General features: G+C 39.0%; 2 protein-coding genes across 8 annotated transcripts in view; both read right to left on the bottom strand.

The window, feature by feature from the left end:
- Positions 1-5,030, bottom strand: part of NEK10 (NIMA related kinase 10) — an 87,041-nt gene extending 82,011 nt beyond the window's left edge. The window contains exon 1 of the mRNA XM_048951392.1: positions 4,984-5,030. The gene's annotated coding sequence lies outside the window, so the exon portion shown is untranslated. The remainder of the gene's footprint in view (positions 1-4,983) is intronic.
- Positions 5,031-5,231: 201 nt separating this feature from the next.
- Positions 5,232-14,307, bottom strand: part of SLC4A7 (solute carrier family 4 member 7) — a 95,241-nt gene continuing 86,165 nt past the window's right edge. For all 7 annotated transcript variants that reach the window (XM_048950703.1, XM_048950701.1, XM_048950705.1 and 4 more), the window contains 6 exons: positions 13,841-13,909; positions 13,251-13,424; positions 12,790-12,921; positions 12,049-12,149; positions 10,202-10,309; positions 5,232-9,628 (listed from right to left, as the gene is read on the bottom strand). In XM_048950703.1, coding sequence (XP_048806660.1) covers positions 9,547-9,628; positions 10,202-10,309; positions 12,049-12,149; positions 12,790-12,921; positions 13,251-13,424; positions 13,841-13,909 — 666 coding nt within the window. In that variant the 3' untranslated portion in view covers positions 5,232-9,546. The remainder of the gene's footprint in view (positions 9,629-10,201; positions 10,310-12,048; positions 12,150-12,789; positions 12,922-13,250; positions 13,425-13,840; positions 13,910-14,307) is intronic.

Genomic DNA, 14,307 nt, shown 5'->3' on the forward strand with positions numbered 1-14,307 from the left:
ACTGAAAAATCAGAGTTGCTTTCTCAATTATACATTCTCATGTTAGACACAAAATTAACCAAAATGCAACTGCTGACAGCATGAACCCAAGCATTGCATTAATTCACTCTGGGAAGTGTCCTATAAGACCAGTTCATCTGTTTCTGTTCTACGAAAAAAGCCTTTATCCTACCACTGTTAATCCCATAGGGAACAATGGATCTGGATCCCCAAGAAATTCCACTATTCTCTTCCATGCATCCCCACAAAACCAATATTAAAAACACTTCAGAACATTCCCATGGTACCAGCTATCACTAGGGAATGAAAAGAAATAGAATCAGTTCTACCAGTAAGTAGACAAAACCCTTCATCTTAGATTAAATGAAGGCAGCTCAATTAATTCATGTCATTTCCTTCAAAAGCAGCGAAAGTTACGAGAAGTCAGGTACATTGTTAGGCATATATAAGAAACCTCTTGAGTACAGATTTCCACAACTTGATTTAGTAATATTTTTGTTTCTTATCCTCTCCCCAGTATCCTAATCCATTTGGCACATTGCTGAGGCATGGCATGATACAACCATCACCTCACAGTTACACACCAGTACAGTGACTCTTCCAAATTATCAACTTGCTCAAGAATACATACATACAAAGAACAGATTTCAATCACTTACCAAATAATCAAACACAAACCAACCATGAGTAAATACAGATAAATCCTAGAAAATTCAACATGTAAAACAGTAGGATTCCAGTACAGTCAAGGTTACATTCAAAACTCTGAGGTCTTCATGATTATCTACAAAATACCTCACAAATGTGAAACCTTACATCCACAGATCACACTCAAGCTTGCTTTAGAGCTGCCAGTCCACTGATCTGCACCACAAAGTGGTGCCTTAGTCAAGAAGAAACAGAATAGCACCTGAGTAATATTTTAGAGGCTCGCTGCTGTTATAGGTGCACTGCTGTCACTGAGAAAGAAGGAAGTCTGTCTGAGAAAGAAGGAATGCAGCACACCCAGGGACACAGCCCTCACCCAACGCAGAGGGTTCATCCTGAAGCTGTCTCTGTTTCCTAGAGGACACTGAGGGTGCACAAGTCAGTAAATACTAGAATGAAAAGTGGGCAGCCCCACATCTGCTGAATGACCCTGCACAACCTCCATCTGCCAGCATGGCCTCACAAGGCTGCACCGTCTGTTCGACTGGGAAAGCTGAATCAGGTTACAACTAATCCTCTGTGTTAACCCTGATCACCTTATAGCTTGTCCCCAAGTACCGTTGGTGTACAAGGGCAGGAATAATACGCAGAACAAAGAATTTATCATTGTGGTTTAAAGCGTTTGAGCCCTTCAATTTGCCTCCAGGGCTAAACCGATGGAACAGCCGTCTGCTGGTGAAAATGGCAGCTGCTGACCCCTCCCAAAATCTGCCACTCCCTTTCACTTGTTCAGTTTATCTGGTCCAAATCTGAGAGTTTAGAGAACTAAACAGGCAAAGAGCCACGTGCTCAAAGAGCTCACATACAGGCAGTTTGCTACAAATTTAGGTCACCATTACAGCAGCCCAATGAGCTGCTTGCAAGGAAGGGGGGGGGAAGGACAGGAGTGCACAGCTATGAGAAGAGAAGCACAGAAAACCCTTTCATCAGGAGCCAGTCATTAAACCATGTGGGTGCACAAGCACCACACCCCGAGTGATGGGTACCACAGGAAACAACCCCTTGTTTTCTATGTACCAGCCATAACCCTGAGAGAAAACAGACGTGGAAAATGTCCTTATTGATTCACACACAGTTACCTGCCTTTCTTGAAACCATCGAGTACATTCCCACCCCTGTGTTTTGTCTTTACTTGTGCCAGAAGAAATTTCCATGGAGCCAGACTATTAACTATCTTACTAGCTAGTAAGCTGGCTTCATGAGTAATGCATACAAAACAAAACAACACCTGCATCTCAGTCAGGTAGAGAAAGATTGAGACTGGACAACTTTAAAAAATAGAAATGTATTAAGGAAAATATCCTCACAGCGCAGATAGAGCCTTATTCAACTTCATTTAAAACAATGAAATGAGAAAAATATTAACTAATTTATTATAACTAGTGATAATTACATTTAATTAGCTATGATAACTCAATCACATAAAAGAAAGATGCGTTCTAACAGTGTTGGTGTGTAGGATAGGACAAGGAACGTTCCAAGAACCCTGTCAGAAAAAATCCACATGATGAGAAACAGGAGACAAAGGAATCACCACAAAGATTTGATCTGTGGCCCAGTTTGTCTCAGACAACACAAGGTCATAAAGCTTCAGAAGGTGAAAAGAAACCCCCAAATAAACAAAACCACAAAGACATATTGGAGAATAAATTATTTCCATAAACTACAGCGTAATGTTTAAAAACACTCTTGAACAAAAAGATATCTTACATTCTTCATAATATTATTAGCAATAACTACTGGATGCAGATGACAAACAGCTCTGTAATCTAACTAGCTGCTTGATTGATCACAAACTCCTTCCTTAATCACCCTAGTGGCTGAGTTCCACTACATAACTATATACAGAAGTTTAACTGGCTTGAGCTGGATAAAGGAGTAGAAGACTTTTCATGTCGTTGTTAGATAGGAATTTATCTAATGCCATAAGCTGGGTGTGAGATCAGATGAAAAATCACTCCTTAAAAGAGCAACTATCAGCACACTACAAATGCATTTCAAATGTGGTCAAATGTTGGCTAAGGATGCACCAAAGAAGACTAAAAAGTTCCCAAGATGTACTTTTACTTCTCCAGCAAAGGGCTGGACTGCATCCCTCTCATTCCTGGACAGCATGGCAGTCAGAAGAGACACCATGGGGCAGTACAAGCCTAGAAATTCCCAACCCATGAAAATGTACAGACAACATTTGAAGAGTTCTTCTCACAAGATGCATCACCTGAATCAATGTGGAAATCTGCATGTTTACATGAAAACATCCATACGCATGTATTTTCTTCTTGAATTTCATTCAGTCACTTCTTAGAAGATTCTTTGAAGATAAACTAGGATTCCAAATGAAGCTCCCATTTTCCCAACAAATGGAAACACAGTCCCCTGCTTTTCCCTCTGCACCAAACCAGTTCTAGGGAAGCCATAAAAGGCCAGGCCTGTTTCACGCTCTTGGGCACACACAGTGCGAGACTCTGGGCTTTTTTCCAGATCGTATCTTGTATCTGCATTTTCTGCCTAAGCCCACAATGCCAATCTGCAGCTCATAGATGAAGGAAAAGTAGGTTTCTGAGGGGTAGATAGCAGCCTTCCACCAAGGCAAGAACCATATGTAGCTGTATGAAATCCGTGCTGTTTGCCTTGCTTATCAGGCGGCCTGTGGGGGACTAGAGACACTGGGAACTATGAGGGAGGGTTTAGTGCTTTCTGAACACACAGATCAGTGAAGGTGCAAGGCTGGGGACAACACTGTTAGAAGGAAGGTGGGAGAGTCCCTAGTAACACCCTTCTCTACAGATTGAAAGAAAGAGATCTGATAAGTACTGTTTGATGGACAAGGAATTGGCTGCAAGATCGTACCCAATGGTCAATGGCTCAATGTCTGGATGGAGATTAGCGAAAAGTGGTGTCTCTCAGGGGTCAATACTAGGACCACTGCCCTTTAATATCTTGACCAGTAACATCAACAGTAGAATGAAATGCATCCTCTGTAAGTTTGCAGATGACAACAAGCTGTGCGATGTGACACACCTGAGGGATGGGAAAGAGATCATCCAGAGAGACCTGGACAGGCTCGAGAAACCTAGTGCAAGATCTAGCACCTGGGTCGAGGCAACCTTTACTACAAATACAAGCTGAAAGATGAAAGGATAGAGCACAGCATCCTGTCAAGAAGCATTTGGGGGTACTGCTGGATGGAAAGCTGGACATGAGCCAGTAATGTGTCCTTACAGCCCAGAAAGCCAACCGTACCCTAGGCTGCATCAAAAGAAACATGGCCAGCAAGTAGAAGGAGGTGATCCTGCCCCTCTACTTTGCATTGGTGAAGACTCACCGAGAGTACTACATCCAGGTATGGAATACTCAGCAGAGCAGAGATGTGGACCTGTTGGATTGTGCCCAGAGCAGGGCCACAAAAATGATCCCAGGCATGGAACATCTCCTCTACAAAAACGGGCTAAGAGAGCTGGGGGTGTTCAGCCTCAAGAAGAGAAGGCTCCAGGCAGACCTAAGAGCAGCCTTCAAGTATCTAAAGCTGTAAGACAGAAGGGGACAGATTCTTTAACAGAATTTGTTGTGATAAGACAAGGAGAAATTATTTCAAACTAAAAGAGAGGAGATTTAGATTGGACATAAGGAAGGAGCTATTTACAATAGGGTGATGAGGCACTGGCACAGGTTGCCCAGAGAAGTGGTGGATGTCCCATTCCTGGAGAAATTCAAGGTCAGACTGGAGGGACTCTGAGCAACCTGAACTGTTCATTGCACAGAGATGGACTAGATGACCTTTGAAGGTCCCTTCGAACTCCAATGATTCTATGATTCTAGGGTGGGGACAATGCAGCTCTTACCCAAGAGACATTATTACTAGCTCGCTGAGGATCGCTGAGGAGACCCAGTGCTGGATGTGACCTCAGGCTGGTGGATGGCACACAGCACAAAACCGGTTCCCCACACTTCCCATGCGTTACTTAAGACTGGGCAGGCCCACCCCAGCAGTTGATACCTTTAATGAGTCTTATACCACATAGCACATCTGCATGCATCCCCAAATGCTAACATCACGTTTCAGTTTGTTTTTTTAACACCTCTGACATCTTTACATCGTACCTCTCTGCGACTTTAATCACACAACGGCCGCACCATCTGACTCCCCGACCTCTCCCGCCCTCCCCGCGGGCCGGCTCCCTCCCAGACAGGGGCCTGCGGTCGGCCCTCATGGCACGGCCTAACAGCCTCTCTTCACGCGGCTGCAATGGGGCACCCCTGCCCTGCCCCACTCACGCGGCAGTCCCCGCACGCAGCCTCCGCCACCGCTTCACCGCTTCGCACAGAACGCGGCCCCAGCCGACGGCCAATCGCACGTCGTCTTCTTCGGCAACGGACGACGCTGCAGCCAATCGCGAGGCGCCGTGCTGGGAGGCGCGAGGATACCCTAGCGACCACCGACGCCGGCCGCCGTTGCCATGGAAACGAGGACGCCCGGCCGGAGCGGCAGCCCGGCTCTCCGGCACAAATACAAGAAGGCGAGATACTGTCCAGTAGATTTTTATTGCTTTTGCCAACTTTCTGAAACGTTACAAAAGATAATTTTATTCTACCAGTAATTAAAAACAACGAAGGCTGGATCTTTCACATTGAAGACTGAGTCTGAGATCGGTGTTCTCTGTACAAACCGGAGATCGATTCTACATTTGGGATTCCGTTACATACAAAGTACGAAAGCGTCGCTGCCGTTAGAAAAGCGGTCGTACAAAGCGGGACCGTACGGCGTGTGATGGCGCCTCCGACCAGCGGCACTGAGGTCAGAGCGCGGCTCAGCTGCGGGTGCTGAACCTCGGAAGACAGCGCTGCGCGGAGCAGCCGCAGCAGAGGGGCTGTATTGCAAAGGGTGTGCCTCGCCCCAGCGTTGTGGAGTAGAAAAGGACTGGCTGTCAAACTCACTATACTAAATTCAGTACGAAAATGTCTTTTAGATTAACTTCAATGCCAACTAAGAAGTTCCTGTAAGTTCTCCCTAAAAAAAAAAGTTACAGAATAAAACGGACTTAAAATTCTAAGCAATTTGCTTTGTATTCATAGCACTAGTCTTACACTGACTCAAAGCTGTGTGCTTCTAGTCTTAAAATTTGCTGTAAAATAAATTAGTTGGTATCAACAAAGTATTTCACACGTTCGTACTGTACTTTATAATAAATTTTACCTAAATGAGTAATTAAAACATTACTAATCACAGAAAGCAAAAGGAAAACTAAAATCATTGTGATGCTCATCTAAGAGGCTACACTGTGAACTGAAAATCATGAGTCATTTATCTTAGATTTACAGAACGTATGTACAAGACAATCCTTTAAAACTGTGCAGACACTGTGACAGGACACCACAGGTTTGTCACAGGTGTATTTTACAGAAGCTGAACCTGCCTGACACGAGGCAGGAAACTACCACATAAAGACAAAGATGCAAGTGAAGCAAATGAAAAGTTATGGGAAAGCTTTCATTACTCACAGAAGAAAAAAAAAAATGGCCTGTACATTTGGTTGAAAAACCCCAACAGGGCATTGAATTCTATCCTAGCGACCTTACCATGTCTAACTTGGCAATTTGGAACATTTCCCTAAACAGCAACATATTCTGTCGTAGCTGCAAAATTCATCTAGGAAGGTATAATTAACTTGGGCATATGTAAACAGAATGAAAGCATGTCATTGTAATACGTGAGAAGTACTGAGAAGGAGTTTTGTAGAGTTTAATTTAAACAAAAGACTGCATTTTAAGTGAAATATTTTAGATGATAATTTAAATGGAGTGGTCAAAATTAAGACCCACACTTCATGTAAACATTCATATTTATAAATAAATTAGAAAAAGGGAAAACAAAACAAACCAAAAAAAAAAAAGAAGACTGGGGACTTCCTGAGGCGGCTCTGCAGCCAGATACACAGTAGCACTAAGCTCCATTCCGGGAAACCAAGGCATCTAAAAAAAAAAAGTGCAGGACTGTTCATTTACCTCTAACTGCTGGAATGGAAACATATTGGCTTAATTTTTATAGGGCTTAACCCCTATGAAAGAATCAGTGCACAGTTATTATCACTGCTCTTTGACACCCATTAAGGCAAAAGTTATCAATATACAGTCCGCGATAATCTTAGCTTTACTTCAACTACGCACAAATTTAAAGCAAAAGTGGTACACAGTGAGCAGTAAGTTATTAACCATACGTTATCCATGGGTTTTTATGCACTCAATACCACGTTGTCTTCTATTCACATGGGGGAAAAAGTGCAAGCTAGGACACGCTACTAACAAAGAACACTGGAACTAAAGGTCACTGTAAACTGCTTTGCAAGTCAAGGGATTTCTGGCACTGATGGAAGTATCTACAGAATTAGAATTAAAGAAATACTGCAGTTAGTCTTGTGAGCTTTGGTGGTTCATTAGCTGTTTTTAAACTTCACAAGAAAAATACATGCTTCCTGCAGTATTGGCCGTTCTTTAACCCTTCAAAAGCAGAAGCCAGATAAAAGTTGTATAGCACCAGGGAACCCTGATTTCTGGCACTGAAGAGTTAAAAAACCTAAGAAGCTTACAATCATCTTCTGACTTTTGGAAACAATCATGGGGCTCTGAATATGATGCATAAAATACTACTACGAAGAGTGGTACAAAAGTAGCTTATTGTGGATAACACTATGTAAACTGCTCAAAATAGCATTTTCCTTCTTAGATTCACCAGCAGCCAGCTAAGAGCCAGTAACTGATGAGCAGATGAGTTGGTCTGTTGTGGTTTGCTGGTTGTGTTTTTTTCTTTTAATAATGCAACTGCCTGCCATATTTTCATTGCATCTCAGTTTCATTAGAGGGAAAATAGCTATTTCCTGAAAGAGCAAATACTCAAGCTAAGGCACAAGCTACGCCGTTATCTAAGGATAAATGGGCATCACCCTGTAGAGGTCATACACAGTACTAGTCAAATTAGTAATGCAGACCTCACTTGCTTTTCCACTGAGCCTTTGTCATGAGAATTTGGGTTGGATCTTTCATACTGCTGTACGCTATTATGCATTTTCAGTAAACTGCCTTATCAATTCAGTCAAATGGAGAAAACAAAAAAATAAACTATTAAATCTTGTGTAATGGGAATGGCTAACAGCCCATATAACTTAAGCATTATTTTCAAATATTTCTTCTTATTCCAACTGATGGGTTTATTTTCATAATATATAATTATCTTTCATCTCATTGTTACTTGTCTGAAGAATACCAGAATTCCAACTCGGGTGGTACTTCCAGATGAACTCTGCCTTCCTCCAAATCTGCTCCTTTGCATTCACTGAGAATTTTACCACGAAGTCCACAGTAAAACTCACAAATCTACCAAAACAGAATTAAGCTAACAGTATGCTCTAGTTTGAAATGTGCACAGATTCTAATTAAAGCCTTTATAATACATCCAGAAAGGGCTGGTAGTATCTAAAAAGACTACTTCAGAAATTTAAGCCAAAAAACAAAGGCATAAGGCAAAAAAATATTAGCAATGGAAACTGCAGCAGGTAATTGATCAAGCTTTTCACTTGCACATAAAATTCTCATCATCTCAGATTTTACACTGCTAAACACTAAACCTCAAAAACGTAAGTACAATAAATGCACTTTTTAATCAATGCATTTTTAATCAATGAACCTCCAAAATCCCATTTACTTCAATAAATGAGTATTTACTTTTTCAATTCCTCTAACACGATAAAATTTTATACTAATTAAAATAAATAAAATGCTTAAAATAAGTTGGTGTGCTATCACATATGCCCTTTACAATGAAGAGAATCAGAACTGTACACAGAAATACCACAAGCAATTTGTAATCCATAAAATAATATTGATCATAAACCTATTACAGAATTAAACTGTGGCTAGTTTAATCAAATATATAATAAACTTTAAAAATGAATTGAGCAAGAAAGAAAGAAAACTGATGAGGACGTGAAACACTCTGAATTGTCAGTCTTAGAGATGAGTAAATCAGTTTTTCAAAGTCAATGGAAAGTGTAAATAAAAACAGCTAAAGAAATCAAGAGCACTAGTGTAGCAAGTATAACTTCCTACAGAACAACTTGCTGCCTGTAAGTTCAATTTATATTGAGTAAACACAGATTTCAGAATGGCAAATACTGACTTGGGACTGTAACTACAGTTACTAAAATCATATGGCTACTGGATGAAAATGAAAAATCAGGGGTATATTTAAAAGTATCAGAACAGGATATTTACATGTATTTCAAGGGTTATTTAGCCATCTGACTTAGGGCTCTAGGACTCCTCTGTAAAATATGAGTGACAGAATCCAAAACACATTAGCATGTAGTGGAGATACAAAACACAGTAATTTATGTTAACAGGACATTAATATCTGATCTATGAAATCACCAAAAAAGTATACCCTGCAAAAACAAGCAGTAATTTCCTGCATGGAAAACAAACTTCTGTAGCGCATGTTATAAACAGAGGTAATGGCAAATTCTAAGCGATGTGGACCAGTAACCATCAGCAAAAGCTGATTGAACTTTTATGCACATATTGATTATTGAAAATAATAGGCATTCATTACAATATTCCTATTTAAAATGAAAATAAAATTCCCAATAAAATAAATAGCTGAAGTGTGATTACCACTCAACTGATCTGTAAGCAAATCTTTTCATGTCAGCGTATCTACAGTTCCCTAAACAATGGCAGAATTAAATACAAGTTACTCCTTAAATTGGAAATCACACTTCAGTGGTATAATATCCTACAGTGATATATATACACACACAAATACACACAATTCCCCCTGGTTCAGTTCTATAAAGATGTTTCAGCATCCACGTATTTCACAACAGGTGAATCTTCCACATTTATTTTCACACTTTCTGGTTTCTCAGGGCTGTTGAAAGCAAAGACAATCATTTAAGATACTGTTCTTTTTTCTCAAAGCTAGTCATCAAACATTTTATACTCAAGCGTCAAGATAGTATTTAATTCAAGTACATTTCATATCCAATAAAAATACTATCTGAGCCAATTTAATTTTCAGAAATCTAAACTAGGTTGGGCAAATATCCAAACCCACCAACCCAGTGGAAGATCCAAGCAGCAGTGAAAATGCTGTACTTACCTTTTATTCTCTCTGGCATTTGTAATATTCAGGACCAAACATGCTCATATACACTCTAATAAAGCATTCAGATTCCCTAAACCTATCAGAGTAGCATACAACTGTATTAAGCAAATTAAAAGTAACACTAAAATACTAATAATGCACTTAACAACATCCTTTGACACTGTTTGATTTCAGAGCAGAGAGCAAAAATTAAGCTCAAAATCAAGTTCCTCTCAAAAGTCCATGTATAAACCAGGTATGCTTATAATCTGATATATACTTCAATAAATATGAGTACAGTAAATAGCTACCAAAGACATGACAAAAGTTAGAAAACATGTGAGTAATTATAGCTACCTCAGGTTAGCTCTGGTTACTTTGGCATTCTCAGTACTCATGGACAGAGCCTTCCACTGTGCAGTTTTGGCCATTTCATCTGATATGTTTACAACTGAGGGATCAATGCTAAAGAACAAACATACTTTCTGGTTAGTACTCAATGCCCTTCAAACACATTATACTTGTTGTCACTCATAAATCACATCAGTTGCGCCTTCTCTCATCGTTTACGCAGCCACAAGTTGAATTAATCACTTACCACGGTACTTCAATGAAAACTTCAAAGTGTAATAATTCACTAGTGCTACCTTAATCTCATGGTATCATCAACAGTTTGTCACAGACAGTCACAATCTGTTAGTGGTATCTCATTTCTAAATTATCTTTAACTTCAGAAAATTATTTTGTATATTTATAAATAATGAAATGAATCATACAGTTCTGTTAGGGCATTCATACAGCAGAATTATTTTAAGCTGTTTCCAGTAAACAACCAAATGTTAATAAAATTCTGGAAGTGGTAACTCAGTTCAGATTAAGTAGTAGCAGAAATTTGAATGTCTTGACTTTTTTTTCCCCCCTATTAAAGTTCAGTCTCACAAGCAGTAAGCTTTCAAAATCTGTTTTTGACCTTTGCCTTTCACACACTTAAAGGTAAAGCAGACTTCAACGTCCATACAGACAATGCCTAAGCTTCAGAATCTACTCCAGATGTATAAGACTACATCAAAGCACCACAGAAACACATCAAAGCTTATTTTTCACTGGGAATCCCCACAAGTTGCAGTACAGTGAAATACATAGTAAATACACACGCAGACAATTGATGAATTCATAGTTCTATCATGAGAGCAATCAGCAGTTGCTCAATTTAAAAAAAAAAATTAAATGATTTTGCAGTCTTCACTTCAGTTGAAGTTGAACTGAACCTGCTCTTAGAGCAGACGATAAGACTGAGCAGGAATATGTCTAAACTGAAAACCTGCCTGTTCCCAAGCCAATTTAGATGTTATACTAAAGGATGTGGTTTAGTGGAAAAATATTGATAGGTGGATGGGTGTACTAGATGATTTTGGAGGTCTTTTCCAACCTTGGTGATTCTATGATTGAATCAGGGTAGACCCAACACCTGAAATTTTAATGCAGGGATTTTTAGTATTGGACAAAAAAGTTGCCATGCTATTCATTTGTCAGAACTTCCAGGTGTTGAACAGCTGTAAAATACTTGACAACTAAGCAGAATACTGTACACGAGTACAAGAAACTCACACAGCGGCAAAACACCTTCCACTGCTGTGAAACTGCAGCACTTCCTTTTCTGGAAGAAAGCTGATAACCTGTTGCCCTACAGCGTACATTCAGAAATTAACCTCCTTAAGCAAAAAGACTGCCTGCAAAACAATTTTTTTTTTTAGGTCACAGAAATTAGCATTCACTTAAATAAACCATTGAAGAACTGCACGTTTAGACTACCACTGAAAAACCCAAGTGGCTGGTAAACACATGGCTCAACTGATGCTATTAGTTGCTTAATACTCAATTTTTCATGCACAGTAGCACACAAATATTCCACAAAAACTGACCAAGGAAGCTTCTTCACCTTGAGAACAGCTGGTCGAAATTGAGTCATCAGATCTGTTCAAGATGGTCATGTAAATTTATAATTAAAAGTATTTCCACAAAAAAAAACCCCAAAACAAACAAAAAAAGCCCCACACTGCCATAGCACCAGGGGATATACCTTAATCAGGGCTGTTACTAGCTTGAGGAAAAAAATTAAGCTCAGATATGACCAACTGAATATGAAGTAAATTATGACATTTGACAGAATACTTCTTAGTAAGAAGACCAACATACTATTATACCTGTATTTTAGAGTTTTTACAGGAAAATTCAAAACATTTCCTTCTCCATACTGAAGGTGTACGCTCTCATTGTCCTCTGTCTGAAGCATTCTCTCTGCCTCCTGTAAATTTTAAGTAAATATTTTGTAAAATTCTTTCATACAGAAGAAACCAACAAGTTTGCACACTGACAGAGTATTTCAATAGGGTTATGGGGCAAAATGCTTCTCTGTAGGTACTGCAGCTGACATCAGGCTAAGTCATTTTTAAGCTTAAGAAATTCAGCTAGTTGGTGTACAGCCAGCTGATACTTTTACTGAGAAGTTATGTGCCTATTACTCAGTTATACATTATTACCAACTAGCAGTTGGTTTTAACCATCATTCTGCATACACACACAAGGAGAAGGTCCTTCATATGGTAAAGTTTTTCTACTAAATTAACCAGTCAAGATTCCTACTTTAGTTTTGCTTTTCCATCCATCCATATCTACCTTCAAACCTGATGAATGACAGAGATAACAAAATGCTGCGCTAAGAAGCACTTCATTCTGCTTTGCTTTGCTTTACAAAGGAGAGTCATAATTCATAACTATCACTAAAATAGTGACTCATCCTTAACAGCCAGTAACTGTTGCTCAGTCAGTAAGTTTCATTAGTAAAGGATTTCAAAAGGTATGTTTGGGTATAAGAATTTTAAAATGTCACTTAGTGTTTTTCTATTAATTTACAACATGTTCAGTTTGAGTATTTTTATACTTACTGCTTTCTCTTTTTTCTTTTTGTCATCTTCTTTCTTCTTCTTACTTTCTGGCATAAGATCGTCAAGCCAGCTAAGCTCTCTTTTGGTAAAACATAAATCCATGAGCTTGCGAATGAACACTAGCGCTAAAACCTTAAGAGAACCATAAAAGGAATCACTGATATTAAACCATTGAAATAAATATTATTACACACTTTCAGTACATTCAGTGATCTTAACCATAGCTTTTTCTCCTAGTACCAGTTTTATCTTACTGCCAAGTTAGATCATTTCCCCTTTTGTAGCTTTTCACAGCTGAATTGCTTTCTTTCAGGAGTTCTCATGTTTCAGAAGTGAACAGCTACTGAAGTTTGTGTCTTTTTCAGTCCCTTCCCTCATAAGGTAGCAAACACATTCTGAAGAGATGTTGGATGATGCACACACTCTTGGCAAATGATTAACTTGTAGAACAAATCACTTACCATCATAGGGAAAACAACAGCAGCTGCAGAGGCTTTAATCACCCACAAAAGAACGAGACAAGTGAGCTGAATAACGGTAAAGATATGGACCTTCCAGAGTGGTACGTAACGCAGATATATCAGGTCAGGTTGATGCTTGGCAGGCATTCCAAACAATTTTATACGGTCAAAAAACTGCAGTGAAATATAAAAACATCCTCCAGTTAATGATTTTCTTCCTCTCCAGAAGGAAATATTTAAATAAAACAACATTTTTATGAAACTCTAAAAACAAATTAATCCTAATTAAAATACTAGCAAAGATCCATGTGAATTCAAGGAGTTGGGCTCTCTAGTGTTAGCGTTCCTTTCAAACATTACTAGTATAACTTCTTAGAATATTTCAGAAAATTGACTATTCAGCTACACTACTGAAGCAAAATAAGTAAAGACAGTGGTAAGAACAAACACTGAATGTGATACCGCAGAAATTATCCTACATCCTACTCAGACAACATTGGTTAACTTCATTGATTCTGATGTAAAATAACATTTTACATTTCTCTTTTCATATAAACAAATGCAAGTTGTTCAACAAAGTCAGATTTTACCTGAATGCCTTTTAATGAAGACACTCCCATGTAAAGAAAGACACCATACAAAACTGGCATTGGAATAAACTGCAGACAAAAACAATACCAACGGAGTTACTTGTAGAATGAACATGATACAACTTAGCAGTTGATTACTAGTGAAAGAAGTGAACCAAATTATCTTAATTCCTATTTTACTTATGTGAAAATCTACAAATGTTAATGCTCTATTTATAGAAGGAATAAATGCAGCATTGAAAAGCAAAAATAGCTGGGAGCTGCAGAAAGACCTGTGTCATCTCCCTAGAGCTAATATGGCTGTCATCAGGATTAAGAAAGTAGTTCAGTCTTGACTGCCCGTGGATTACATTTTCTAGGTTGCAACCAGTGTTTCTATTAATGCTAACAATATTGGTTTATGTTTCTATTTGACAGGAACTATACTGGGACAACCAACTTCAGGGACACTATCATATGAAATTTAA

The sequence above is a fragment of the Lagopus muta genome, chromosome 7 (assembly GCF_023343835.1).
Source record: "Lagopus muta isolate bLagMut1 chromosome 7, bLagMut1 primary, whole genome shotgun sequence".
In the NCBI taxonomy this organism is placed as follows: Eukaryota; Metazoa; Chordata; class Aves; order Galliformes; family Phasianidae; genus Lagopus; species Lagopus muta.